At 33.0% G+C, this 27616-nt stretch overlaps 2 protein-coding genes across 3 annotated transcripts in view; one reads left to right on the forward strand and one right to left on the reverse strand.

Moving 5' to 3' along the window:
• The first annotated feature begins 9148 nt into the window (after positions 1–9148).
• LOC106100006 lies at positions 9149–9612 on the forward strand. Its single transcript, XM_013278722.1, has one exon. It carries the CDS (start codon positions 9219–9221, stop codon positions 9576–9578), a length of 360 nt encoding a protein of 119 aa, XP_013134176.1. The 5' UTR covers positions 9149–9218; the 3' UTR covers positions 9579–9612.
• Positions 9613–11896: 2284 nt separating this feature from the next.
• The window catches only part of LOC106100047 (serine proteinase stubble-like), a 79266-nt gene continuing 63546 nt past the window's right edge, over positions 11897–27616 (reverse strand). For both annotated transcript variants that reach the window (XM_013278782.1, XM_013278781.1), the window contains exons 4-10: positions 18057–18221; positions 17576–17977; positions 16919–17164; positions 15385–15577; positions 14197–14494; positions 13539–13688; positions 11897–12473 (exon numbers count right to left, since the gene is read on the reverse strand). In XM_013278782.1, coding sequence (XP_013134236.1) covers positions 12336–12473; positions 13539–13688; positions 14197–14494; positions 15385–15577; positions 16919–17164; positions 17576–17977; positions 18057–18221 — 1592 coding nt within the window. In that variant the 3' untranslated portion in view covers positions 11897–12335. The remainder of the gene's footprint in view (positions 12474–13538; positions 13689–14196; positions 14495–15384; positions 15578–16918; positions 17165–17575; positions 17978–18056; positions 18222–27616) is intronic.

A 27616-nucleotide genomic window follows, 5' to 3' on the forward strand; every position in this document is an offset into this window, starting at 1 on the left:
GAAGTGTGTTATTACGCTTTATTATAATAGTATAGATAAGATTTTACTACCCAAATGGAATAGTAAGTTAGAATAAACGATAAAGTGGTCATTTGAATTACAGTTTTTTGTACCATAGTATTTACTGATTAGAAACGTTAAATACATAAATTTACCTTAATAAAGGGTTTTTTAATGTAATATTTATGTCACGTAATTCGACGAACGGGCTACACTTTTTACCATTGATTAGTACAAACATTTGCCTTTCACTTGTTAGTAAAACGGGTTCGTTGATTTTGTTACGTATTTGACTTTATTAGAAAAGTTTTCAAAACTTTATATTGATTAAAAACCTTCAAAACGTTCTGTCAAACAATACTAAAGATAAAATTCGTAATATGATACAAACTCCCACGAGATGGATGGAATCCTGAACAAAAAATCTTGGCGAGGAAGAAACAAGTTGATACCATTTGGACTAACTACATACATATATAATAGTAATACGATTTTTATCTCATAAAATTTTAAGTAATTTACTAACTACCTTGTTATCATAGTATTTACATTTATTTAATTACCAGCTGTTCCAGTGCAGCTTCAGAAAATGCCAAAATTACCGTTACCATACTAACCTTGCTTCCTTAATGTTGGCATCTAGTTTATGGGCCCTTTCCCATTACTTTTATTACCAATTTATTTGCCCCCTAAGTTTAATAGTATGAAAATATAGCTTAAAGCGTGCCATAATATGCTGTGATTGCTGACATCCTACGACACGAAATATTATGTGTTTACGCTCTATAATATAACTATAGATATATAATAGTCAATAGTATTTATTTATTTATTTAATACTTCTGCACATATAAAACAATGCTTAAATTAAGTAAGAAATACATACAATACTATAAATTTATTAAGTATTTTTTAGTCTTTATCCGTCTTTACATGGGGTCTGTGTAAATAATTAAAATAGTTATACATTACAGGATCTTTGTAAACATGTGAGAGACAATGAGAATTACAGCAATCAAGTACAAATTAATTCCAGTGGATTGCACAAACAGGACGGGAGAGGAAGTTCGCTGCTTGAATTTTAATCACACTGTTGTTGGCTTTGACTATGCTAACATCGATTTGCTTCGACTGAAAATCAAATAACAGAAAATAGGATTTGATAAATTGAAAATGTCAAATGAAGTCGACATTAATTATAGTTACTATGATGGATTTTGAGTATTATCTCATGTTAAAAACACATAGACTAGTTACGCTGCCAAATGATGTACAGTCAGGTATATCGGCGGTGGGTTCCTTGTAGAAAAATTTCCTTGTTCCTTACAACAAACTCCATCTCTTCTTAGAAATAACCTGGTAGCAGTGAGTTGCGCAAACGAACAAAAATCAAATAGCCGTGTATCACTGAACAACCTTTTTGCATACAGACACATTAAAATATACGTTCTATTCGTCTCGTCGTCCCAATATGTACAAAACATTCAAACGACGGTAGCTTCAAAGGTTGAATACCACAAGATTCCCCGATTGTACTTTTAACTCAAACTTTTATATACCAAAAACATTTATCTCATCCGTAACTCTAAAAATGCCTCAATTATTACACTTCCGAAAAATAAATAATACATACTATAAATACGTATTTATGTATGAAAAAAATATACTAAGGATCAAATACACTTATGTTATCGCTATTAGGAAAACATTATTGCACTATATCAGCATTAAATTAAAAAAATATGAACTATCCAACTGAATTACAAATAAGTAGTATGAACTTGTAGCATAGATAGCAGAGTGTGAAATGTTCACGACTTGGTAAATTTTTCGAACCTGGCAAGTTGCCACGGTTGTAAGGTTACCACTTTTCCACGGCGATTTCATTTTGTTCACATCTTCATTCTGATAATAATCTCGTCCCTGTTACAGGTATTCTTCAAATTGTAATTGTGAGGAAAAAATATGTCTTACTATTTTACACATACTATTATGTACCCAGAATAGAAGTAAGTTATTATCTATACTATCTCTCCATACTATTATAATAAAGCGTAAACACACACTTCTTTGTTGACTAAGATGTCAGCAATTACAGCATATTTTTGATTTTTTTTAAATAAAAAGCCTTACACTTACGTCACGCTTTAGGTTATACATTTTCACGCTATTAAACTCCTGGGTTAACAAATTGAAAAAAACCATAATGTGGGAAAGAGACTATAAGCTACTGCCAACATCAAGAAAGCAAGGCTGTCATGCTTTGTCATCATTCATGTCATTTTGATATTTGCAATTGAATTTGACAAATGTAAACAATAAAATAATTTTCATAATTTCATGCGGATGAAGTTGTTGAACCGATAGTTGTATATATTTTCTATAGAAAGAATAACCATTTAAAATTAACGAACTTTTACAAAAATTGAATAACATACGGGGACAAGAACTTGCTCACGGTAAGCAGTCGTTGAATATAGGTGGAGGAACACATTCTATGGAAGACGTTGGGCAAGGTAAGTAAGTAGTAAGCAGATAAAGGCTGATAATGTAAAAAGGTTTAGTTTTTATATATATTTGAAACAGTACGTTACAAATTGTGAAATTCAAAATACCCAGTACCATCCTACGTATATTATAAATGCGAAAGTTTAGATGGATGTTTGTTAGAGTATGTAGCCTAAACTGCTTAACAGATCTCTATGAAATTTGGCATAGATGTCAAGGATAGTCTGAAGAACATGTGGGTTTTTTAATTCCACGGACGTAGTCGTAGCTACATATTTAAATACTTGAAACATAAATAAGTAGTTTATAAATTTAAACATCAGTACTGGTTACAAATATTAAAATGTAGCGTTTCGAGAAACATGTATAATTTATGATTTCAATAAAACTATAAGAGGCTTGAAATGTGGAAGCGACCGAGTATTTCGGTTTCAGGAAATTGCATGCGATATTTTAACTTCCTTTTACATTTACTTGATATTAAATATTTAATAATATGGAAAGAAATAACTAAATTACTAAATGCTAGTAGCTAGTATGAAAGCAGTAACTTAAAAGAAAGCAAATGAATTATTAATGATTCCAAGTCTTTAAGAACCATGTTCTTGAGACGTGGGTCAAAGAAGGCAGACCTCAAATAATTGGGATTGAGGCATAGACGGAAGAAGAAGTAATTAATGGTACTAAATTCGTCTGTCAAGTACGAAAGGTATAGATGGATGTTTGTCAGAGATTTTAGCCTAAACTGGTGAACGGATCTCAATAAAATTTGGCATAGATACAGAGGATTGACTGGATTACTTGTTTTGTTTTTTTTTATTTCGTGGTTGTGTTGCTGGCGAAAGCTTTTAAACACAAAGGATTAAATTAGTTCTAATTTGTAGCTGAAACCAATAAGGGTTCTTTGTAACGAAAATCAAAAGCAATTACTTTACTTTACTTTATTTTGGTTATAAAAAAGGACATGCAAATAGTTTTAACGTACCAATTTATTGCCAATCAGATTTTATTATATTTGCACACTGCAATATTTCCAATACGCAGTTGGAAATTGTATAAGCAAACAGTATTTTTGTTTACCCATTCGCAAACAAATCGTCATAATTTTAAAAGCAAAGTTAATTTGAAAGTCACTATTCGGATATTTTAACCGTGAATTTTCGTATTAAAATAAACCGTAAGTAATTGTTATCCTTTCTTTTTTTTGTAAAGTATGAGGACAATGAGGTGCACGGATGTTGCCAACCGGTGATCTGAGTTAGTGTTATTTTTTAAAATTTTCAAGGGGTGAGCTACCTGTACTTGCAACCCAGGCAACGCCCATGATCATTATCCCCTCCACAACAATATTGTTCGGTAACACCGAAGCCAAGAACCTACTAACCTTTTATACCTCTTGATGCCACTTTCAAGTTGTGAACTTTGATAATTTTAAATGATACTAATATTTATAGACTGATGATTTCGCGGTATATTAAAAGCATTTTTGATAATTCCATTTTTAAAAAATTGTTGAATATAACTTTTAAAGCAAGCAGTTGTTGTTTTAATTAGATGGGGATTTAAAAAAGGAATGTACGAGTTAGACGTGTTTTAATTTTGTTTTTATTATTTAATATAGCGGTTTGGCATCGAGAACAGTTTTACAGTGTCAGAACAGTTTAACGATGATAGACAGGTATGCGAATGACACACTATGTCAGTGAATGATTGACTTCCATTACAGTGAAATATGTACGCACTTGTTACTGGACAAGTGAACAAATTCGATGCGTTTATTTTAATACACTGTAATTTTTAACATCGATTATTTTAGATTTTTACGTTTTAACATTTTTACAGGACATAAATAATTTTCGTTTTTACGTAAAATACAGGTAAAATAGATTTCCTCGGATTGCATTTTTGTAATTTGAATTTCTACATTCAAAATTTCTTTCTGATTGTTAAAAAGTTTGAAAGCAGGTCTTGTTTTAGCTTTACCGGCGCCATGGGCGATATTTCTACGACGCTCTTATGGGTTGGCTTGTATTACAGTTAGCTGTAATACAAACCCATAAGAAAAAGGCGCCTTTTCATGCACCCATGGCGCCCCCTTTTCCGGCGCCCTGGAAATCGCCCCGTCTCGCCCTACGCTAACTACTGTGTGATGGTAAAAATTAAGTGTCAATGTATAAAAGCTGAAGTTTTTCTCAGACTAAATGTTTAGTTAATAGTTCCAAATGCCGGGAAATAAAACTCTTAAATTTATTCAAAACTTATCCGTTAAGGATTCGACGTTTTTATTCCCAAAGTGCACTCGAGAGTTGGTATTTTGCGCGGCATCTTGTTTACATAACGCTTCTCTCGTGTATTCGTAATGTCTTTCGAATACTATTGAATGCAAAGTACGATAGAAGCCATGAACTATGATAAGCTAGATGCGGTATTGAAATTTTATTTTAAAAATCACGAGAGTAAAGATTAGTGGCTGAAAATGTAAATGCAGGATGTTGAAGGATCCTTTTTATTATTTAATATCCTTTTCTATTAAGTAACTTATTTATATGGATGTTTGGTTAGAACACGTGTACAAAGGTTTATTAATAAAATAAGATAACAAACAATATTGTTTTAAATCTAAGTGTTCCAGCAATAGTTCGCATGGATGTTTGGAGTTTGTAGCCTAAACTGCTGTACGGATTTTGATGAAATTTAGTGGAAGAACACAAAGTCGCGGGCAAAAGCTAGCTATATTTGATACTATTTGGGTATATTTTTTTTCTATTAATTAATATTTATACCGCATCCACAATATATCTTTTTATCAATGTATTGCGCAATGTTCCGTGAAATGCAAGAAACTACACGGCTTGTTTGCTCTCCCTCAAATAATACCATTTATAAAGATATATTTTATTCTACATTTTCCAACAACTGGAACATATTTTAATTGATGATTATAATAAAAAAAATTTAGGTCTGCTTTAATTCTAAGACATTGTTAGCTGTTGCACTTAGTGATTTGTGAGGTCCCTTAACATACACTATCTACCCTAAGCAACTGTCTACATTAAAGAACTATAAACGCGGAATAAAATGACATTACATTTCTGTAATAATGGTATTTTTTGCTTGTATTTTGTAAAAGGAAATATGCGTATATATATCCTTTTTATTGGCATCAAAAGATCCGTGCATTGATTTTCAATACAATAAAAGTGAAAATTGAATACCAACGAAAAGCACTGGAATGGAAGCTTTAAAAAGAACTCTCCGATTATTTGCCGTATATTTTCATTCATAAAAAAATAACCTGCATACAATGCTTAGAAGTTCTTTATTGCCTCGCCTTTTTAATACATTTTTAGATGCAACAAATCATTTCGCAGTAAAACCTTGCGGATTTACAGTCTATATTATTTATCAATACAATAGCGGTACGTTCCTTAAATAATTATCGTCTCTCTAACTATTAACAATAACATAAGCTCGTAACAAACGTGTGACTGATGATGTAACTATGACACGTGGCTAAATTTGTTTAAATATAACAAACGTGTACAGGCAAAAACGTGTAAGATATATCAGCTGATCTAAAGTGACCTGTAGCCTGCAGTTGAGTTAATTTACTACATTCTAGCTTTCGCCTGCGACTCCTGCCGCGAATTATAAAAAAAATGTGGATGAGGAAAATATAAAAACGCAATTTAAAAAAAGTTGCTTGAAATAAAAATGATACACCCAAATAGTAACAAGTTTAAGTCAAATTTCATCGCGATCCGTTTAGCCGTCGGGTTGGAAGCTGTAACAAACAATCATTCATCTAAACTTTCGCATTTATTAGTAAGAATAAAATAACAAGTTTATTAAACTATCGTACAGACCTCAAAAAAATCTGTGCAAATGTATAACATTTAGGAAAAGGGCAAATCGAATGGCACATTACTAGTCAAAATCGATCCAATCGATTAAGAACTGTATGTGCATACATAAAAACTTTATCGAATAATCGCGTAAATGCTCTTAAAATAAGCTTAAAGAATAAAATTATAGTAGACTATACTGTCTATTGAAATTAGCAAACAATTTTCTTCCAACTAAAGTCAGAAGTGCAAGTTTAGTTGAAGCAATTATAGCTAACTCCAAACACCAATCGAAGCTTCGGCTTACCAATTAACAGAATCCCATTTAGTTTCTCGCTACAAACGATATTCTTACAAGCTATAATACCTACTCATCGTGAGACTTTAACTGGAATTTTTTTCAATGGTGATATTTCATTATTTATTACAAATATAAATGAAAAATGCCTTATTGTTCCACAAAATTTCACAAGTTTTAGGAAGCTGCCTCGTAAGGTAGGTAACACCAATTAAATATTAGTACTTTAATTGCATAAGAGAACTGTCGTAATAATTTCTTATGAAAGAATACGAACCTACGTATCCAATAAAGAAATAATTTCAACAAAAGAATTAAATAAATAACATGTCAGACATTGAAACAAATATAATCATGATGAAACGCTTTCAAATTACTTAAATAGCAACTGCAAGTATTTGTCCATTTCCGTTTAATTTATTTTTTAATACAAACTTACATGCAAAGGTTATCTGCTTCAGTAACAATAATAACAAAGGCAAAACTTATCTTTAATTTGAAACACAAGTTACTGCAATCGTATTATTCAAATGAGAAAGATTGTATCACAAAATATTTTATTCCAGACTTTTGTTTACATAAAATATCAAATTGTATAAGTTTTGTTTAATATATTAGGGGTTTTTTTACTTTAAAACCACAATTTCTTCTAAAAATGGATCCATTTTACATAGCAATTAAATTATTATCCAATATTTCAGTGTTAGCCAACATTTGGGATGAAAAATTTAATTAAAACAACAATAATTAAGTTAATTCATCGTTGAAATTAAGATATAAGTTTAGTCATATTTCTAAGCAACATCATCTAACTTAAGAACAACTTGGATCACTTAAATTCTCCTAAGTTACCAAGGAACTAACATAAAGTGAACGTGAGCTAGGAATGGCAACAAACATGTTCCATAATTCTAATAAAATTATAATACACTATTTACTTTAGATAAAATAAACCATACGTCATACCTCCATTCATTTTTGACCGATTTCCCAAACTACTACTATATACAATAGTTCCAATACACTACTATACTTTCAATTGTCAATTGTTATGGTAAAAATGTAGAAAGCCTTACGTATAAATATCACTGCATACTTCGGCTGACACCGACATCAAAGTAATAATAATTGTACAATATAGACATAACAGCTACAATGAGGGAGGTTTACTATTTTCAAGGAATTGTTTCGTTACTTTTTAGTGTACTGTTTTTTTGAAAATATTTTGTTTTTAGTGTATTATGTTTGGAAGTCGATTTGTATTTTTTTTATTAAAAAGTTTATTTATAAGAATGATTAAATATAAACTGACTTATTATTGTAGTTGAAAATATTAATTTTTAACTTCTCGTTTAATTTTCAAAATTACCTCCGTACTATTTCAGCTGCATTGAAAAAGTCCCCACTTTGAGTTAAGAATTTTTTTTAAAAACGGAAATGAACCAGTCACACAATAGATGTCGTTAGGCGCGACGTGAGAAACGGAAAGCAATTTGCAGCGGTACAGTCTAGCGAAATAAAAATCCATTACACCTTTAACCACTAGACAAAAAACACTAAATTAAATTTCGAAAGACATTTTAAATTTAAGAAAAAAATATAAATTTCAACTTACTATAATTGATTGATTGAAATTAAAAAAAAAAACATTAAATGTTCATAGTCTGCATATTACCAAATACCTTCATTTGTGTTGTAAATTATAATAAAAATGTTCGAAGTTAGATTTTTATCTCTTCAAAGGTTATAACAATGATAAAGTTATTCACGTTAAGTTCAGAAGTGTTTAAAATGGAAGATTTCCATCATTTAAAGGAGAAACAGTAAGTCATTAGGAGTGTAAATTGTATATTTGAATTGATAACTAGCAATTATCGGATAACTCATTAGAAATGTGAACCATGGCCCCATATTCAACAACAGATCAAGAAAATATAAATAACAATAAAGAGAATTACGAAAAAGATCAAGAAATTAAAAATCTATACAAACATGAAAATGATACTAATCAAAATAATTTAATTAACATAAAACAATTGTGTTTTATAGAAAAGTATACAAACGAAGATTACTCTAATTATTTCAAAGAGATTCAGAATTTTACAACAAATATGGCAACTTATGCTCAATATGTGCCTCAACAAATTTACAATTTTCCAATAACATTCTCCACAAATGATTGGAACCCAATATTAACATTACCTACGTCTGTTTACACATCTGTACATCAAGTACCTTTTGTAACATTACCTCAAACAATAAATCCAGCAATTGTACCATCGTTATGTCCCTGTGGCACCATTATTACAGAACCTATGATAACTGTTGTTTCTCCAACAGTTATATCAGAAGCTGTACAAATTCCAGAAACTTACTATGAACCACTAGTAAATTACATACTTGATGCTGATCCTATCACATCCCCGTGTTCAAACGGAACAATTGTCAACGGTCCTCACGAAGAAATAGAGAAATCGACACCAATTGAATCAAGCAATTCAGATGGAATTGAAGAGTCAATAGAATGTTACCTAAGACTACCGAAGGAATTATTTCCTACCGCAAGAATGTTTACCATAGATCCGAATCAAATCATAGATGTGTTCTGTGATCAGAAAGATATAAGCGACCATACGCCTTGGTTACTAGATTTGGAGTTTGGATTGCCTAGAGCAGCTGTCACCAGACATATTCCTATTTATGATGTCCAGTTCAACAGTGTCCATTGTAAGAACACACCAAGTGCGATACATCCAGGCTTCGAGAGATGCAGTAAAGGTTTCAAAAGAGAGCTGCTATTTTACTACGACTGTATCGTCTCCACTTGGTACAAAGGTTATGTCGCAATGAAGAATGACACGTCCGTGAAAAATTTCCAGACATGGTTACTAAAGGCGATGCAAGTATTTGGAATGTGTTGGCCATAACACGCATGCATGGTCAACACTTGTAAATATGCAATTGTAAATATGATTTCATATCATCAAATAAATTTTTTATCAATTTGAAATCGTTGTTTCCTTTAAAAATCCAGCTTCAAATAAATTCATACTCTTCAGTCCATTCTATTCATGGTTGAATATGAGCTAGTCATCCTTAACTAAGAACTAAGAGTCCCTCAATGCGGACGTTCGGGCTATGTTGTTTGTCATTCTCATTTCGATTAGATTTATTTTTCATATGACCTTGTGATACTTTATCCAATATTTTTAAGACGATCTTACTTAATATTTATTCTCTCTTACTCATATCCTTGTCTCATTTTCCATGCTAATGTTGTGCAACAAATTTTTTTTCTCCATTATGTTCCTTTTAGGCTTCCTTAATTTATTATGTTCTCCATATCAACTATGTCCCATCCATCCATCCATATAATTAAAAAATCTGGTTATCTGGATCAGTAGAAGTGATGTAACATCTACCTGCCTTCATCTACGTATATTTAAATCCTCTAACGGCCTCGGTATTTCTAAACGGGGCATTCCGGACGTACAATTGATTCGATTTCATGACCGCAGCTATACGCGTAATGAATAATTAGATTCGCTATTTGCAGGCGCCGCAGCTGACGTCAATTAATTGAAGGCCTACGTAACCCCGACTCATTAAACGATGCAATCAATAATTTAAAAAGAAAATTTTTCTAGTACTTTTCGCGTTGCAATTTAAAGACTTTATACATTTTCAGTTTTAACCTTCTTGTTGAGAAACGAGATAGTATTGTATGTACAAGGTGTAGAGCTTTTTATACTTTTTTAAGATTTTATTGTGACATGTGCTAATTATAGAAATGAATGTGATCGTACAGAGAAATATATTTTCAATTCGTAACCATTTTTATTAAACACTTCTGTTATAAGTTTTGCTTACACAAGTCTGCTTTAAATCCACAATTCGACTATACAATTAAACTAAACGATTGTAGCTTTAAGGTAGGGCTCCCTCAGGAAGTACGAAAAACAGGCATTTTTCAGTGTAAATTATATCGAGCTGGTTCAGTGTATAATCTTGAAAAAAATAATGTGCGTAGATGGATATTTAAACTGTTATATTATCCGAATACATTTTTAATTATCGGTTCCATTTATAAGAAATTTAAAAGGAATTTCGTCAGTGTATGGTTAGATATCTATTTAAGAGTAATTAAAATATTTTAGCAAGTTTACTGTAATCAAAACTTTTGTCTATCGAAAATAATATTTCTGTTCTGAGTATGTGATTTTTAATAAGATTTATTAAGTACTGGCTGTTCTCGTGCGGTTTCATCCACATAAATTTATGAAAATTTTATTTTATTGTTCACATTTGTCAAATTATCAATAGCAAATGTCAAAATGACATGACATGAAGACAAACCATTGCAATCTTACTTCTTGATGTTGGCAGCAACTTATGTTCTCTTTCCCACATTAAGGTTTTTATCCAAAATATATACCCCCTAAGTTTAATGGCGTGAAAATATATAGCCTAAAGTGTGACGTAAGTGTAGGGCTTTTAATAGAAAAAAGAATTATTCAAAAATATTTTGTAATTGCTGACATCTTAGGCAACAAAGAAGTGTTTGTTTACGCTTTATTATAATAAGTATAGATTAAAAAAATAAAAGAAAACCAATAAATTCGTTTCCATGTTTAATTATTTAACAATATAATTATGTGCAAACATACAATAATATAATCAACGATATCATAAACTATTCATTCAAACAAAATTATAATAAAATATACATTAGAAATAAAAATCACTTTATTAAATAAATTACAAACTAAACTTTATGTTTCAACAAACTGCGATTTGGTAATTTGATTTCACATTACTATTAAAAATACCTTAAACTAAAACTAATCTATTTAAAAATATTTATGAAAAACTTAAAACTAAGTTAATACAGGTAGAGTATATATTTTAATTAAACTTACAAATTAAATACAAGCCATTTTATTATAATGCAATACAAAGATATTTTTTTTAAACTATACAAAAATTATGCAAACGAAAATGATCTGAGAGTATTACATTCGCTTTATATACAAAACCATTTGTTGTAAAAACAACTAATAAATAATACTGCAAAAGAATACAAAACCTAAAAGGCAAGAAAAATTGCAATTATCAAATATTTACAACTTAAATGCATTGTCAATTTAACTAATAAACTAAATAAAATTATAAACTCCTTTTGTTTTATTTACCTGTTTTGTATTTATAATTACAAAAATTACATTTACAAAAAAGGTAATTAGTATACAAAAATATTTACAAAAGCCGTAAAATATGTGTATTTCTTAAAACTAAGCATGTGTTGAAAATAAGCTGGGATTGTAAGGGCGTTTATTATAGGTCCAAGCCTGATTATTAAACCGTATAGAAGCTTGAAATGCAGAATTGCAAAACAAGTCCTGCATAGCTTCTTGGTAGACTGTTTAGGGCTGCCACCTTTTTGAGTTTAACAGAATTATTCTGGTAATAATCAATCCAGCTACAGATTTGGCATCAAAAGAAGTCATTTAAGGAATGTGTAGACATCGTTTTCGTCAAGTTGGCAACCCTAAGACTGTTCCTAATAAAACGCCTCAGAAAACGTTGAGTTTATCAACATTTTTGAAGGTAACTTGCACTGTTTCGTTAGTTCGATCGTTTCGTCCATTAAATATATATAAACATATGTTCATCACTGTTTAACACTACGAGCTCACTGTCTGTAATATCCACGGTACGAATTTAGATATCCTAGTGCAGACTCCGGGTAGATTTGCTTCCCCACAGCCGATACCCCAACTTATTATGCCAGCTAGGAAATATCTTTGATCCTTCCCTTTGACCTGAAAGATAAAAACAAATGGATGATTTAAACTAGATGGCGCTGTTCTCAATTTTCAATTTAACATTAAAATTTAAAAGTAAAATACAAATCACATTGAAAGATTTAATTATACTGATTTAAGAAATAAAACTTTGAACTCTTTTTAGTTTAAATAAATAAATAAGCATTCTTTATCCATCTAAAAGAGGTTGATTCCTGGTCATACTAGGGCCGATTTGCTTTCGTCTTGATCTCACCAAACGAAATGACTTCATCTAACAGTAAAATTAACTAGGGAACTAAAATTCCACGTCACGTATCACTGCTCATGTATGAACGGCGTCGTTTGGCGGCTCTCAGCACTTACGGTATAATAGGTGACGCTGGTAACGTGGCTTAATGTTTGTGGCTTGTCGCCAAATTCAATATTCAAATGATAAGACTAGGCAAGAGGTCTGAAAGTGTGCAATTCATATGTTACATCTAATTTTACTGAAGATGTTCTAACGGCTAATAAACTGAACATATTGGAAGTGTTTAAATGAAATCGTTATTCAGATTTATGTTTAAAACCTTCCTACATTTTGTTCTAATATAGTTTTTAATGAATGCAGATAATACTATAGTCTCTTTAATTTAAGAACCTATGATCACCGAGAGCGTCGGTGGCTCAGTGGTTTAAGCACTTGAATTGTAATCTACAGGTCTTGGGTTCGAATCCCGCTGTACCAATGTGATTTTCGATTTTTCGAAATTTCATATGAACATAATTTACCCGACGTTTTTACGGTACACATATCAGCGAAGAAATTCAAAGATATGTGTGATGTCAAACAACCCACACTTTGCCAGCGTGGTTGACTATGGCCTAGTCACTCCTTACTTAGGGTAGGCTCCGAGCCCCTCAGTGGGGACATATAGTGAGCTGGTGATGATGATGATGATCAGAATATCCACATAGATATATCTAACACCCCCGTAACTAAATGAAATTATTGTCAATAAATGCCTTGTTTAGAAACATTGTTGATCATTTAACGTCTAAAGATAGGCAGTTTATTCACATTCAAAATATGCAACTTACTTGTAGCGGTCCCCCGGAGTCCCCCTGACACGAGTCGTGTCCCCCTCTCTCGTGTCCCGCGCACAGGAATATGTCCGGGATGAACTCGTGTCGTCCCGCGCGCAGGAACATCGACTTGCAGCGCTCGTTCGATACTATCGGAACTTGTACCTGCAATACATACCAATATAGTATCCAACATTTGGTAAGAACATTTCGCACCTTTATTAATAAATAGAATTAACTCAAAGTTTATGTTTTTGGAGTATTTATTATAAACATTATTTTTGCGAGAAGAATACGACTTAGTTCAACTCGCGTCACAACATAATGAAAATAAAAGATAGAACGTATTTTTCTCTCGTCACAAATCTCCTGTGTAAACCAATAGTGTAATGGTTTGGGGTACGGACTACCGATCTTGCGGTCGAGGGCTTGAATCTCGTCATTCGACTATTGTCGTGAACCATATCTTAGCACAAGCCTAAAACTTAGTGAGATTGATTAATAGCAATATAAGTGAATTAATAAAAAAATTGCCACCTTATAATATAGAAAAAGAAGTTCGAAGTCAATTACCCAATAAACATAAATTTTGAGTAACATGTTTTTGTGAGGTTTATATATTTTCCAAAGAAAATGAGAATATTTGTGTACAGATCTCAATGTATTAGTGTACCTCTTGTAAAACTGAAGGTAGCACACCGCCTTCAGACAGTCGTCCCCATCCAGTGACAGTCGCGTTCTCACCAACCAACAAGTCATCAGTCGCGGGCAGACAAATAGGCGATATATGTGGCGCAAACTGCACAGGTGAGTCCAACTTCACCAGCGCCAAATCGTATTCATAAGTGAAGAAATTGTACTTCGGGTGTACCGCCTTCCTCGCGACACCGCGCTCCACGAATGGATACTGCTCTGATACCGACGAGAAGTCGTATTCACCGACACGTATCCTTATCTGTGACGTCAGCAAGCTGAGAAACAAATGAATAATTAACAAAGAAGTGCTTTAGAGCGGACCGAGCACACCTTTGATTAAACTATCGCATAACTGTGGCGATTGTCGATTGTTTCGCAGCCAATTCAACTGTTTAGTTGCACAACTAAAAATCGAGTAGTGTGCGCACATCCATATAGGAATCAGAACGCGACTAGACAGTGGTGTGATGGTTTAGTTAAGGTGTGGGCACGTTTAGTGTTAAGATGAGAATGACATTCAATAACATGTCACCATTCAGGAAAGAAAAACATCATTAACAACTTGTTAGTAACAACTATCCAAACAAAATTCGTGTTTTGTTGGTAGATAAAGAACAGTTAAAAGATATGAATAAATTGTTTAGAAATAAAGAATATTAAAATTATTATTTAATTAGAATAACATTTTAATATCTTTTATCTTTATCTTACGTTTTGTTATAGTCGTAATTTTAAGGGCAAACAATTTACTGCATCGAGAGCAATGAAATTTATTTGAAAACATTAAAACAAAGCGAATGGCGGTCACTAACAATTTTATCGACAATAAAGGTAAGATAAACAACTTGGAGCGTATTTATCTTAAATCTAATAGTGTTTTGGTATTGCCAACGAAACTGGAATGAGCCTCGGAGATACATTACAGAGATTAAAAATTTGAAATACAACCAAAATGCGTTCGCGCGAACGCCACGAAATTCAGATACGTATGCGAACTTTAGCTATAATATAAATAAATTGCTGTTTTGTATTTGTTTGTATACTTTAGGAACATTGTTTTGGCGACAGGTATATTATTAAATTTATATCTTTACAACATTCTTTTGTCTGACTTCTATTGTTTTTTAATCTTTTTTGTTATTATGTATAGTAAAGTTTTACATACTCGTCAACGCAGTGCCCCGCAGTGGCTATCCAGCCTTCGTTGATGATGGCGCCTCCGCATCGGTGGGTGGATGAAAAGCCGAAGAAGGAATTTCGTCTAACAGAGACTTGCCATGGCCACCGTCCAAAGCTGGAGTCCTGGCCGCCCATGATGCGCGTCTCCGGACGCGGCCACATGGCCGTAACACCACACTCTGGAATACAGAAATTGTGAACTAGTAGTAGATGTTTCGGGAAGAATATTAGTCGAATCATCACTCATCCCCATAGGTATATCTGTGAAATCAAAGGTTCAGTGACAATCGAAGTTATAAAGTGAATCTATTCGATGTCGATGCTAGCACGTCATTAAATCTATACTAATATAGAGCGCAAACACACACATACTTGTGTAATGTGTATGCAACCTACACATATCGACGAATAAATTCAAAGATATATGAAGTCAATCAACCCGCGGTGGGCCAGCGTGGTTGACTATGGCCTAGTCACCTCTTACTTAGGATAGGCTCCGAGCCCCTCACGTGGGACATATATTGAGCTTGTGAAAATGACAGACATATTTGATATGTAAGTCAGCAATCACAGCATATTTTTGATAATTATTTTTTTAATAAAATGCCCTACACTTACATCACACTATAGACTATATATTTTCACGCTATTTAATTAAGGATGTGAATTTGAACAAAAATAGCATGTGAGAAATTCGGATTCATGCGGAAGAAGCCCTCACGGGAACAGCTAAGATTAATAACAACTAAAATGTAATTTATTAGAGTATAATATTTGTTCAAGCTACCTTTTAAGAAAGTAAATATTTTCCCGCTATGTTAAAAGTATTTTCAGCGAAGCCATCGAAAGGCCACTAAGAGCGTTGGCGGGAAATGGCACGAATCAGAAGGGATTTGACAAACCGTCAATTCCGTGCCCGAAATAAATGTAATAAGAAATGATTTTGGGGAAAACTTTCAGTAATATGACCTTTTGTTATAAAAATATCAAAATGTCGAACATTTTTCTCGATTGATAAACACAGTGAAATCTTCTACGGAAAATGGTAATCTTTATTTATGGCTGAGTGGAAAACGAAATCGCATTCAGCTATATTATTGCATTGAATAAATTTGACTGATGTTTATTTCTCATTGAAATAAATTCAACACTCAATGCGTCTTACATTACTTTTGATTATTCTTGTACTGATTTTGTGTAGATTTATTCTACAAGAAAATTGAAAAGATATTGCAATTTCACACAATAAAAGTTAAAAAAACTGTAGAAAAATACACATCGAGTAACTTCATTCACACTTGAATTCGAATTGTAATTAAAAAAATATTTACTACTAGCTTTCGTCCGCGGCTCCGTTTACGCGGAATAAATAAAAAAATGAGTAGCCTATGTATTCTTCCAGATTATCCTCTACATATATACCAAATTTCATCGAGATCCGTTCAGCAGTTTAGGCTACACTCTAACGAACATCCATCTAAACTTCCGTATTTATAATATTATATTCGTACAAGACTGACCTACGCTACCAGTAGCTGCTGTAGTTTGTATAGGAGGGGTGATATCTTCATTTTTTATGACGTTTATCGCAGGGTCTTTAGGCTTGTGAGTTTTATGTGGTTTAGCCGTGGTCGTGGTAAATTTCTTGGTCGGCTTAGGTTTGCCCGGCTTCTCCCAGCTGCCGGGTCGTGTTTTGGTCACAAATGTCGGCTCCGTCGTCGCCTGCCACTGTGTGTTCGCGTTGTTAGGTCGGGACATCAAATGCGCTGGAATAGTTATAGATTACTCAGATTTATTATACCATAAGTAGAAATCTTTGGTTTAATTATCAAAGAAAGTAGTTTTCTATTTTCATTTTTAAATTATGTACTAGTACACAATAGTAAATTCAAAACAATGTTTTACTTTAAGAACAGCAATAAAGGTTTATTTCATTTATTTATTAACTACTAGCTTTTGCTCGCGACTTCGTCCGCGTAAAATGTAGACTATGTAACTCACAAATAAATTACTTTTTTAGCGGTGAAAGAATTTTTTTAATCGTCCTAGTAGTTTTTGAGTTATTTTAATACATACAAAAATACAAATCTTCCCTGTTTACAATATTAGTATAGAAGAATTAAATCTTTACATTACTTCACTTCTATTCCTTTGGATTACGGGCGATATTGGCTTACCTGCACTAATACTGTTGTCTGGATGCTGCTCCGACACCGCCATGGGCCGTGCGCCGGCCAGTAAGCTAAGACTAGACGAAATTTTGTTATGAGGACTAGTTTCCATTTCGCCGCTTGGCCTATTTACATTTTGATACTTATTTACATTGTTATATGGTATTTTATTAACTATATCACTATTTTGTTCGCTACTTGATTCTATGCTTAATGAGGGTAAATTAATTTCTGGCGGTCTGTAATTATATGAAGGCGCGCCATCTATTGGCTTAGTCATAAACGACGGCCGCTGTGTTTGTGACGTCGGCCGCGGCGGCGCTTGTGTTGTCTCCGGCGGTTGCGTGGTGACGGCGCTCGATGACGCTATATACGGCCGGTCGGTGATTGTTGTAGGATTTTGTGTTTCTGGAAAAAATATGTTGTCATTAGCAAAAAACAGATGGCGTGATATTCAAGTAAATGTTAATTATTTTTAATTTGATACCTTCGATAAGAATAGGTTTGTCCGGTAATCGACAGCAGGAGCCGAACATGAAACCATCGACACAAACTCCGGCGTGTATGCCACCGACTCGATTGCATTCCTGCACCCACATACATGCGCCCCGCGCCCCGCCTACCGCACACGACTTGCGCGACATCTGGTAACCTGTAAACAAAATTCATAAATTTAGTGTCATAGTATTCTAAATAGATGGCGTTGAATTAAGTTTTTCGACACATAAAATACTGCCATCTGTTTTCGTAATTGTAAAATGTAAATTAATTTATATAAACAAATTACAGATTGCGGTAGTTGTATCAATAAAATATAGAAGGCAATTGTTCATTAAAATTAAACAAAGAAATGAGAATAAACAAAAAAGTAATTCAATTGTTAGTTGATAAAAAATATTAAAAGAACAATATTTTCAAATCTTCATGTAAATAGATTTAGTTTACTTAATTGACTAAAAGTGGCTTCTAATTCTGTAATTAATGCAGATTACTGCGTACGCTGAAATACGAAGGACGAGAACGTAAATTCATTCTTATATACCAGTCGTAATTCGCACCTAATAAACTGAGGTCAGGGAATCCTTCGATATATCCCAATCTATTGCCAAATTCCTTGCGGACTGCTAACGTAACATTTAATAAAATCACATCTCAAGACATAGAACAACTTAAAATGACCCTTAACTTCTACGAGTCATAGTTGTATTCCGCTTGGCAATTATTTGCAGTTACGACTTATAGTGTTTGATGTATCTTAGCCATTAGATAGATGAAAAATGTTGGCTGTGGTCCGCAGCGACACGCAACGTTCGCATTTCGCATTGCTTTTGGGTTATTTAATATTTAGCACACATTTCTTTTTTAGTGCTCTATACAACTGTAACTTAGCGACTATTACGCGTAGGAAATAATTATATCTTAGATGGATGAATATATGGATTTTCGTTAGAGTTTGTAGCCTATACTACTGAACAGATTTTGATGAAATTTGCCATAGATGTAGAGGATTGTCTAATAAATTGAAAATGCTGCGGTCACATTTTTCACGTCATTTTTAAAACGGAGCCGGAAACAAGAGAACTGCTTTTATTTGAGGCTCTGGACTTTACAATCTCGTTAAAAATGGCTTAACCTACTTCCACTTAGAATTTCCTACTAATGAGAGAAGTTTGTGCCAATTAAAACAGGCTTAAATACGTTAAAGTGCTTGAGGGGGTTTTGTGTTTTCATACATTTGTTGTAAAGTACTCAGAATTACTTTGTAGTCTATTTATTGAAAAAATGAGAAACATCCTGCCGGTATATTTAGTTTTAGTATAGATTTATTAGAAGTTATATATTTTACTTTCCATTTAGTAACAAAGGTGAATCAATTAAAAAAGTTTAGAAATTCACATGGATATAGATCGATATCAGTAAAATTAAATTATACAAACAAACAAACTACCAGATCTTGTGTAAAAGCGGTTGCAACTTATAGAAAATTGAAGTAGGCTTTCTATAAACTAGTAGCCAGATACGAGGGTCGTATTTCAAACGATTTATCGTTATTGGATATTATTTCTCGATGAAATTTCTCCATATTATACTCTAGGGATATTAAAGCAAATGATACATTAAATACAAATAGAAATAGGCTGAAATCCAGTCTGCTTACCCTTTCTATTTAAGGAAACAAAGGGAAAAAGAAACACGATTGCCAGACGACGTAAAACGTATAGGAAATTGTCTTTCTGTATGTACATATATGAATGAATGAATGAGAATGAATGAACGAGTATTTACTGTCACAAAAAAGTAATAAATTAAAAGGACTTAATCTAAAGAAAACACAATCATGGCAAAAGATAGTCAGCTCAGCGTATGCAGGACGGACTAAGCTATTCCTGCGCTGATTTTCAGCTGGTATATTCCCTCCTCTGTCCATTATTGCAGACAGACCTTTCAGTTGTATTACTTGTTATATTTTCGACAAAGTAATCTGTGCTAGTCTATTGTACACGTCTTTCCAGGACATTCTGTTTAATGAAATGTGTCAATATATAAGGAAGATATATTGATGAAATTCTTTACCCTTTTGTATAGAACTATTTTCAGCAAGAAACCGGCCTACTGTAGTACAATCTCCTGAATAATTAAATTCACATCCGTTGTGAAGGCTTTCAGTGTACCTCCCGAATGGGAAATAGAAGGTTTCCTACAACGCGATGACAAGGAAATACGGTCGTAAAATAGAAGTGTTTTGTAAGGAAAATTTTATAAGACAACATTATGAAAGAAATATACAACTAACTATCGCCAGTGACTGTCCTCGAGGATTAAAAAAAACCTTAATTAGTGGCCTATGTTTTCCAGACTATGATCTACATTTATGGTAAATTTAAACAAGATCCATTTAGTTGTTACGAAGATACTTACAAACATACATCTAAACATTCGCATTTATAATATTAGTAGGATACCCAAGAAGAAATGCGTTAAAAGGAATATTAAAGAATTACGTAAAAAGTAATTAAGAAATTCAAAAGAATAGAAGATTTAAAAACAAATGCCAACCTCATTAAAATGCAATTAAAACAATGGAACGTCGAAACAAGAAAAAAGATGGCGTATTTAAAATAATCGTAAGGGCGTCAGATATCATCGCCCAATAGTGAGAACATATCGGCTTTTACTTTTAATGACCGAGATTCCCTTAATTACAGTATTCATTCCAACATGCACTCAGTTTAACAATAGTCTAAATTACGTCTTCACACGAGACAAAATAAACAATTGTAAAATAGCAAAGAAGCAAAATTTTCAATTTTTTTCAGTCATATGGCGAGTGTGACACGATAATAATTTTCTATTTGGTTTTTTGTATAAAATTCTTTAAAATATTCAACAACTATTTATGTATTAATTAATTTCTTCAATCAGCTATCATTAGAATTTTCCTTATTCCTACTCAAATAATATGATACTTTTTCAAATAACCTTATCGCATTTTCTTATTCTTCGTGATTTATGAATGAAGCTTATGTAAGGGGCTCAATCCCCGTGCCAAGACGTTCCCTTTCAAACCACTTACGAATGTTACGATACTCGAATACTAATCATCTTCCTCTCATGATGTCCATTGCTTCTTTTGTAAAGTAACGTTAAGTGTTCCTTATATCACAAACAGTAATGGATCAAGTAATTAAAACTTACATTATCCATTGCTACATCTATAAGATAAGTGACTTTATTCATATTTTACATGGAAATGTTTAATTGGAAAGTACGTCTTGGACCTTTAACCAAAAACCAAAGCGATTCCATTTATATCACACTAGCTGTTCCCGTGCGGCTTCATCCGCCAATCCAAAATATTTACCTCCTAAGTTTAATAGTGTGAAAATATATAGCCTAAACCATGACGTCAGTGTAGCGTTTTTTTATTAAAGAAAGAATTATACAAAAACATGATGTGATTGCTGACATCCAACGCCCCGAAGTAGTTTGATTTTACGCTTTATTTTGTGAAAAAGTATAGAAGCATATATTTCAGTATGCTTTAAAAATTGTGTGTATAAAAATGTCAGCATTGTTCAAATGTATGACCCATGACGCAACAAACAACAAAGACAAACAGTTACAAAACGAAAATAACATCGTCTTTTGTAACAAAGAAAACGAAACCCAAACGAGAAGAACAACGAAATGTCTCTTATTAAGGTCAAAGCAAAATGCTTTATGCCCTAAAAAACATGTTATTTTTGAATTAGTATTGTGATGCGGACAATAGCTTACGTAATATAAGCAAATAGAGAGAGAAAAAATCTGTGCTTGTTGCTTAATACAAATAATCAAAGCAAAAACAACATTAAACCGAATCATAAAATATTATAAAATGCGAAAGTTTATGCGGATGATTGTTACAGTTTGTAGGCTAAACTGCTGGACGGATCTCTATAAAATTTCGCTTACTTGTCGGATAGTCTAGAAGAACACATAGGCTCCTTCCTTTTTTTTTATTGTTCACGTACGGTGTCGCGGGCGAAAGCTAGTGTTTAATTAAATAGAACCATAGTGTGTTAAATATTCCGCGTGTTTAGATGTAACAGAGATTATTCCATTGTTTTAAAATGTATCTCAGCGGAATATCCGCGGAAATGAACCCGGAAGTGGGAGATGAACCCGGAACTGTAGTCAGGTAGCGTCATTACTAACGGTGCGAGCAAATCATCGCTTAACTGTCAAGAGTCGGACAATTTAATTAGAATGTTTCTTGACGCTGTTCAAGTAGTCGCAGACGTAAGCTCATTAACTACTAAGAGAGCTTTTAGTAAAAGCTTTTCATTGCAAACTTTAGCGTTTGAGAGAGATTAAATATTATAAGGAATTTCCTGACACGTTTACAGCTTAAGTTTAAGTTACCTGCAGGGTTTTTAGTATTTATTTTATCTTTGCTGTTTATGATGCGACCAATGGGTTTTAAATAAACTAAATCGGTTACTCTTTCTTCAAGGAGTATATATAACATGACCTTAGTTAAATTTCTATAAAATACAGTCTCGTTTAACCACATTTTGCTTGAAAGCTAAGGCATTAGTAGAATTTATATAAAATTACTTTGTTGAGTACTGAGATGAGTTGGTGAAAAACGCTGCGGTTATGGTTTCCACCGCAACGAAATTTACAGACCTTTCTGCTAATTAAATTAACGGAAAACGCTTAAGAACAGTCGTAACAGCTTTTGTAAGTAATGAAATGTAAGTATATCTTACTTCTTACTAATATTATAAATGCGAAAGTTTAGATGGATGGATAGATGGATGTGTGTTAGAGTTTGTAACCTAAACGGCTGAATCAATTTCGAAGAAATATGGTACAGATGTAGAAATCAGTCTGGAGGAACACTTAGGCTACTTACTTTTGTTTTTTTAATTCCACGCGGATGGAGACGCGTGCGAAAGCTAGTATCATATAAATGTCACTTATTACAATGAAAATAAATGCATCCACTCATCAGAATGCGAATTACGTTACATTAAAATGATAGTCGGAATGAAGTGCATTTGTTACTGAATCTGAAAACTTCCAGCCATTGTGTTAAGATGTTCCGCAATTCTTTTGTACGGACAATAATGTTACGACTCTCTTATATAACTGTAGATTTTCCTTACGATTATTCCGTTTCGCGGTGTAATTTGTAAAGTAAACACTGGTTACTGTTTCTGATTTCTGTCTTTTCGCATCGTAAAATAAGTCGGGGTTTGGAGAGATTTGAAATTATTAAACAGATTAATTGAAGGTATGGGAATGGAAACTTTTTTCACTTTATAAAAAACCAACGAATAATTTGTATGCAGTGACAGATTTTCTTATAGAAGACTAGCTGTCGCCTGCGACTCCGTATTCATGGAATAAAAAATACAAAGTAAGTAGCCTATGTGTTCTTCCAGACTATCCTCTACATCAACACCAAATTTCATGCAGATATTTTCAGCAGTTTAGGCTACAAACTCTAACAAACAATTATCCATTCATCTAAACTTTCGCATTTCTAATATCTGTAAGACATAAGATATAGTATGACTAGCTTAGAAAGGTCTAAGCTAAACGACTATTTAACTTAAACGAGCACTTAAGTAGTAAAGCTCACTACATGTCAGTGTTCATTCCACACGTTTAACTGAAAAGTCCAATGGCATAGAGTATAAAGCTTATCAGTTCAGCTAACACTTTGCAGTACTAAAGGTGTGTGTGGCTTTATGCTATTAATTTAATGGAAGTGTGGTCATGAAGATAATGCAGTAATTATAGGAGTCAGGGACACGCCGACAGCCGATTAAATTGCTCTATTAAGCACATCTTTGATTACAAAAACGTTCATTCAGACCATAATAAACCATACCCATCTTACTAAAATTATAAATGGGAATGTTGTTAAAGTTTATAGCTATTATTGAACTGATCACGATGAAATTTGACATGGATGTCTGGAAGAACAAATAGGCTACTTTATTTTGTTTTTTTTTTTTAAATCAACGTGGACGGTGTCGTGGTCGACAGCTAGTCTTCCATATTTGAACGGGACTTCTACGATTATTGTCTGAAATCCTGTTTTTGATAACATTAAAGGCTAGTCTATGTTTTAAAAACTAAATTAAAACGACAATAACAATAAAATTCATTTTATTGTTATTTATTCATGAAATGAAATGAAAATGCTGAATACGTTGGAAAAATTACAATCCGTTAAAACAACTCCAATAAATTTAAGTAAGATAATAAAAAAAACTTATCAAAAATGTAATTTAATACATCTTTTATTTTGTATTATTCAAGTTATAGCACAATATTAAGTAATTATTTTTTAATATACATAAATCAAAAGCTATGTTGTAGTCGACATTTGCTTTGATACAAAGAAAAGTTCAAATGAACTGATTATTTTCAATTCACTCGACACAATGGCGAACTGTAAAAATAAAACAATGAGTGCGAATTATATATCAATAAAGAATGAAATCAATAATGATAGTCCGCAATTCATAGACTAAAAAATATCATAACGGTCTCACACATAAAAGAAATCCAAAGATGTAAAGTCCAAACAACACTAGGCGAGCGTTTGTATGGGGACATTGACTCAGACGAGTCATTATGAGCTGCTCTTCCATACATTTCTACCAGCCGTCATATCTGAATCCACTTCCTTAAGCATATCCTCTCACACAATCCATACTTTCTTCAGTGTCCCTCTACTATTGTAGCCATCCACAATCTTAACACTTTCTGGTTTGTCCCCATCCTATCGTCGTATATGTCGATGACACGCTAACCTTATGTTTCTCAATTTCTCGGACTACTGGCATTACTTTCAAACTTCATATACACATTCTTACCTTTATCCCTTTATGAGGATATATGTTTTTAAAAATCTTAAAGGTATATGCATCGTACACGTATGTACATATGTAAAAAGTCGTAAAAATGTGTCTGCTTGGTTATATTGACATTATGATTACATTAACCGTGGCTGACGGCGTGTAACCGCGTCGTACGTCCATGATGTGCTTAGGTGCTCATTGTGATAATGGATATGTCGCTATGGAGATGGATTCTTGTTAAATTAATAAAATAACCGGATAAAATAGAAGTTAGCAGTAAATGTGATTTAATTGTTATCTATATCTATATTATGAAGTGGAAAAATTTGTATTTTTGCATATATTGAAATAACACAAAAACTACTGGACCGGTATTAGTTTTTTGAGTTATTGTCAGTGAGTTACATTGGCTATATTTTTTATTACATTTTAATTTCATGCGGTCGTAATCGCGTGCATCAACTAGTGTTTATAGAGACTAAACTATGCATGGTAGAGAAAAATACAAGAAAGACATATTAAAAATGTTTTTATCACAAAGTACTTTTTAACCAAAAAAGTGCGTTCCATACTTATCATTGCTCTTAGACAGTAAGTAATGAGTGTGGTTAAAGCCGCTATATCACCGCGGTGGACGACCTTATAACCTTCGCTCAATTTACATTACATACAAAAACATATATCAGGTGCCCACGGTTATTTGAATTAATATCAACATACTATGCAAAAATATTTTGTGAATAACTTTTTTGGTGGAGGGATGAATCGCATTTAACAAGGACGTCAGTTATGAGTGTGATACACCGGTAGAGGTAGACTTAGTAACTGATGGATGGATTGCGCGAAAGGTGACATGATTAAGAAGGGAGTGATGACAGATGACGGATGATAGAGTTAATTGGAGGACGTAATCCCGGTGCGCCCACGGAAGTAGGATAAGATAGGGAATCTCCCCTTTATACTAAAGAAGTTCATCTGAGCTTCTTTGGTAGAAATATGGATTATTCCCAACCATCACCCCGCTCTGTCCCCACGTGGAGAACAGATGAGAAAAAAGTTTTATCCGTTCTACCTTTTGCAATGAGGGCACGGATAGAACTTATATTATTCCATATCGATTCCATCTGGTCACCTTATTGGTGATAGTGGGACTAAAAGGTGGGACGTTTGAAAATTTTAAATATCACGTGGGGAAAGAGCTGGGTGACGGTTGGGAATAATCCAGAAATATAACACTACAAAAAAATTTAAGCGTTTTATATAAATGATAAATGTAAATAAAAATTAATACAAAATTTCTATATTAATTTCATTTTCTAATCTCTTAACACACGTTGTAAAATATAATGTTAGAATAAATTATTTAAGTGCTTCGTGTTAAAATACGTTAGTCTGTAACATTAATACATTTGAATATATCTGTGCTAAAAGCCCGCCCGCCCTTGGGATTAAGGCCCGCCTCATTTAAAGTAAAACATTTGCATGACTAAAAAACGAGAATATAATAATGAAATATATTACTCAGGTTTTCTTTAACATTTTAAAATAAAAAAGTAATACTTTTAAGAATTTTTCTGCATTTTTTTTATAGCATAAGGTGGCAAACGAGCAAACGGTCACCTGAATCTACCGAAATGGAAAGCAACCGCTGCCCATAAACATCCGCAATTGCAGTAACGTTGCCTACCCTTAATTGACGGAGGAGACGCACACAAAGAGGACATTTCCCCTTCCTATGCGTCTTCTCCACCGTCAAATCCACTTTTCCTTCCCATCCTTTCTGTTCAGAAAAGGGTGGAAAGGGAAAGGGACTAAAATTAGGCCTCCAGCACCACACTCATCAGACGAAACACGGAATTGCATCCACTTCACGCCTGTTTTCTGTGTAGTCGTGGTATTGCACCGGGCGAGCTGGCCAATACGTGCGAAGATGTTTAAGCGGGCTCTACCACTGTTAAATCTAAGCCTTCGTTTTCTATATGACTTTATTTTCTATAAGGTTTTAACGCCAATCTCCGCTTTTTCATACAATTAACTAATTAGGTAGCAATGAATTAAACAAATGACAGAATATTAATAAAGATCGATGTATTTTCGTACATGAAGCTTCGTTCTATAGGTTATCGTTCCGCGTGTCTCAATGTTTACAAAACGTTCAAGCGACCTGTACCTTTATGTACAACCAGATTCTTCGACTGTACTTCACAGAATGAAAAAATGAAAATGAAAAATATTTATTAATAACACAGTAAAGATTACACATAAACAAATAATTTTAGACAATAACTTAAAATTATACATCATAGAAAATGAAATATAGTTATCTTAAGTTACTAATTGTGGTCATTCGAGTTAATCTAGTGGCCACACTAGGCAATGCCTGTATCGTCGCCACCGTAATTCATGTATACTATCCGTATCCGTACACAAAATTACAGAAACCTACACTCAGGGCAGCGTAATAGCATTTATTTAAAAGTTACTCATGATTAAATTTAACTGTAACTAATATGCGTTGAGTGCAAAATACAACCTCTTTGGCTGACAAGCAGTATGTATACAGCCAAAGAGGTTGCATACTGGCCACCAAGGCATTTATCGTTGGTTAAAGAAAATATATAGAAAAAGAAGAATAAGAAGTCAAGATGTGATCCAGATAGTTTTGAGTTTTTGTATATATTTG

The sequence above is a fragment of the Papilio polytes genome, unplaced genomic scaffold, assembly GCF_000836215.1.
Source record: "Papilio polytes unplaced genomic scaffold, Ppol_1.0 DF824080.1, whole genome shotgun sequence".
NCBI classification, from domain to species: domain Eukaryota; kingdom Metazoa; phylum Arthropoda; class Insecta; order Lepidoptera; family Papilionidae; genus Papilio; species Papilio polytes.

What these genes read in the sequence shown, in the direction of transcription:
- LOC106100006 (XM_013278722.1), top strand. Translation starts at nt 9,219, where the DNA reads ATGTTTACCATAGATCCGAATCAAATCATAGATGTGTTCTGTGATCAG.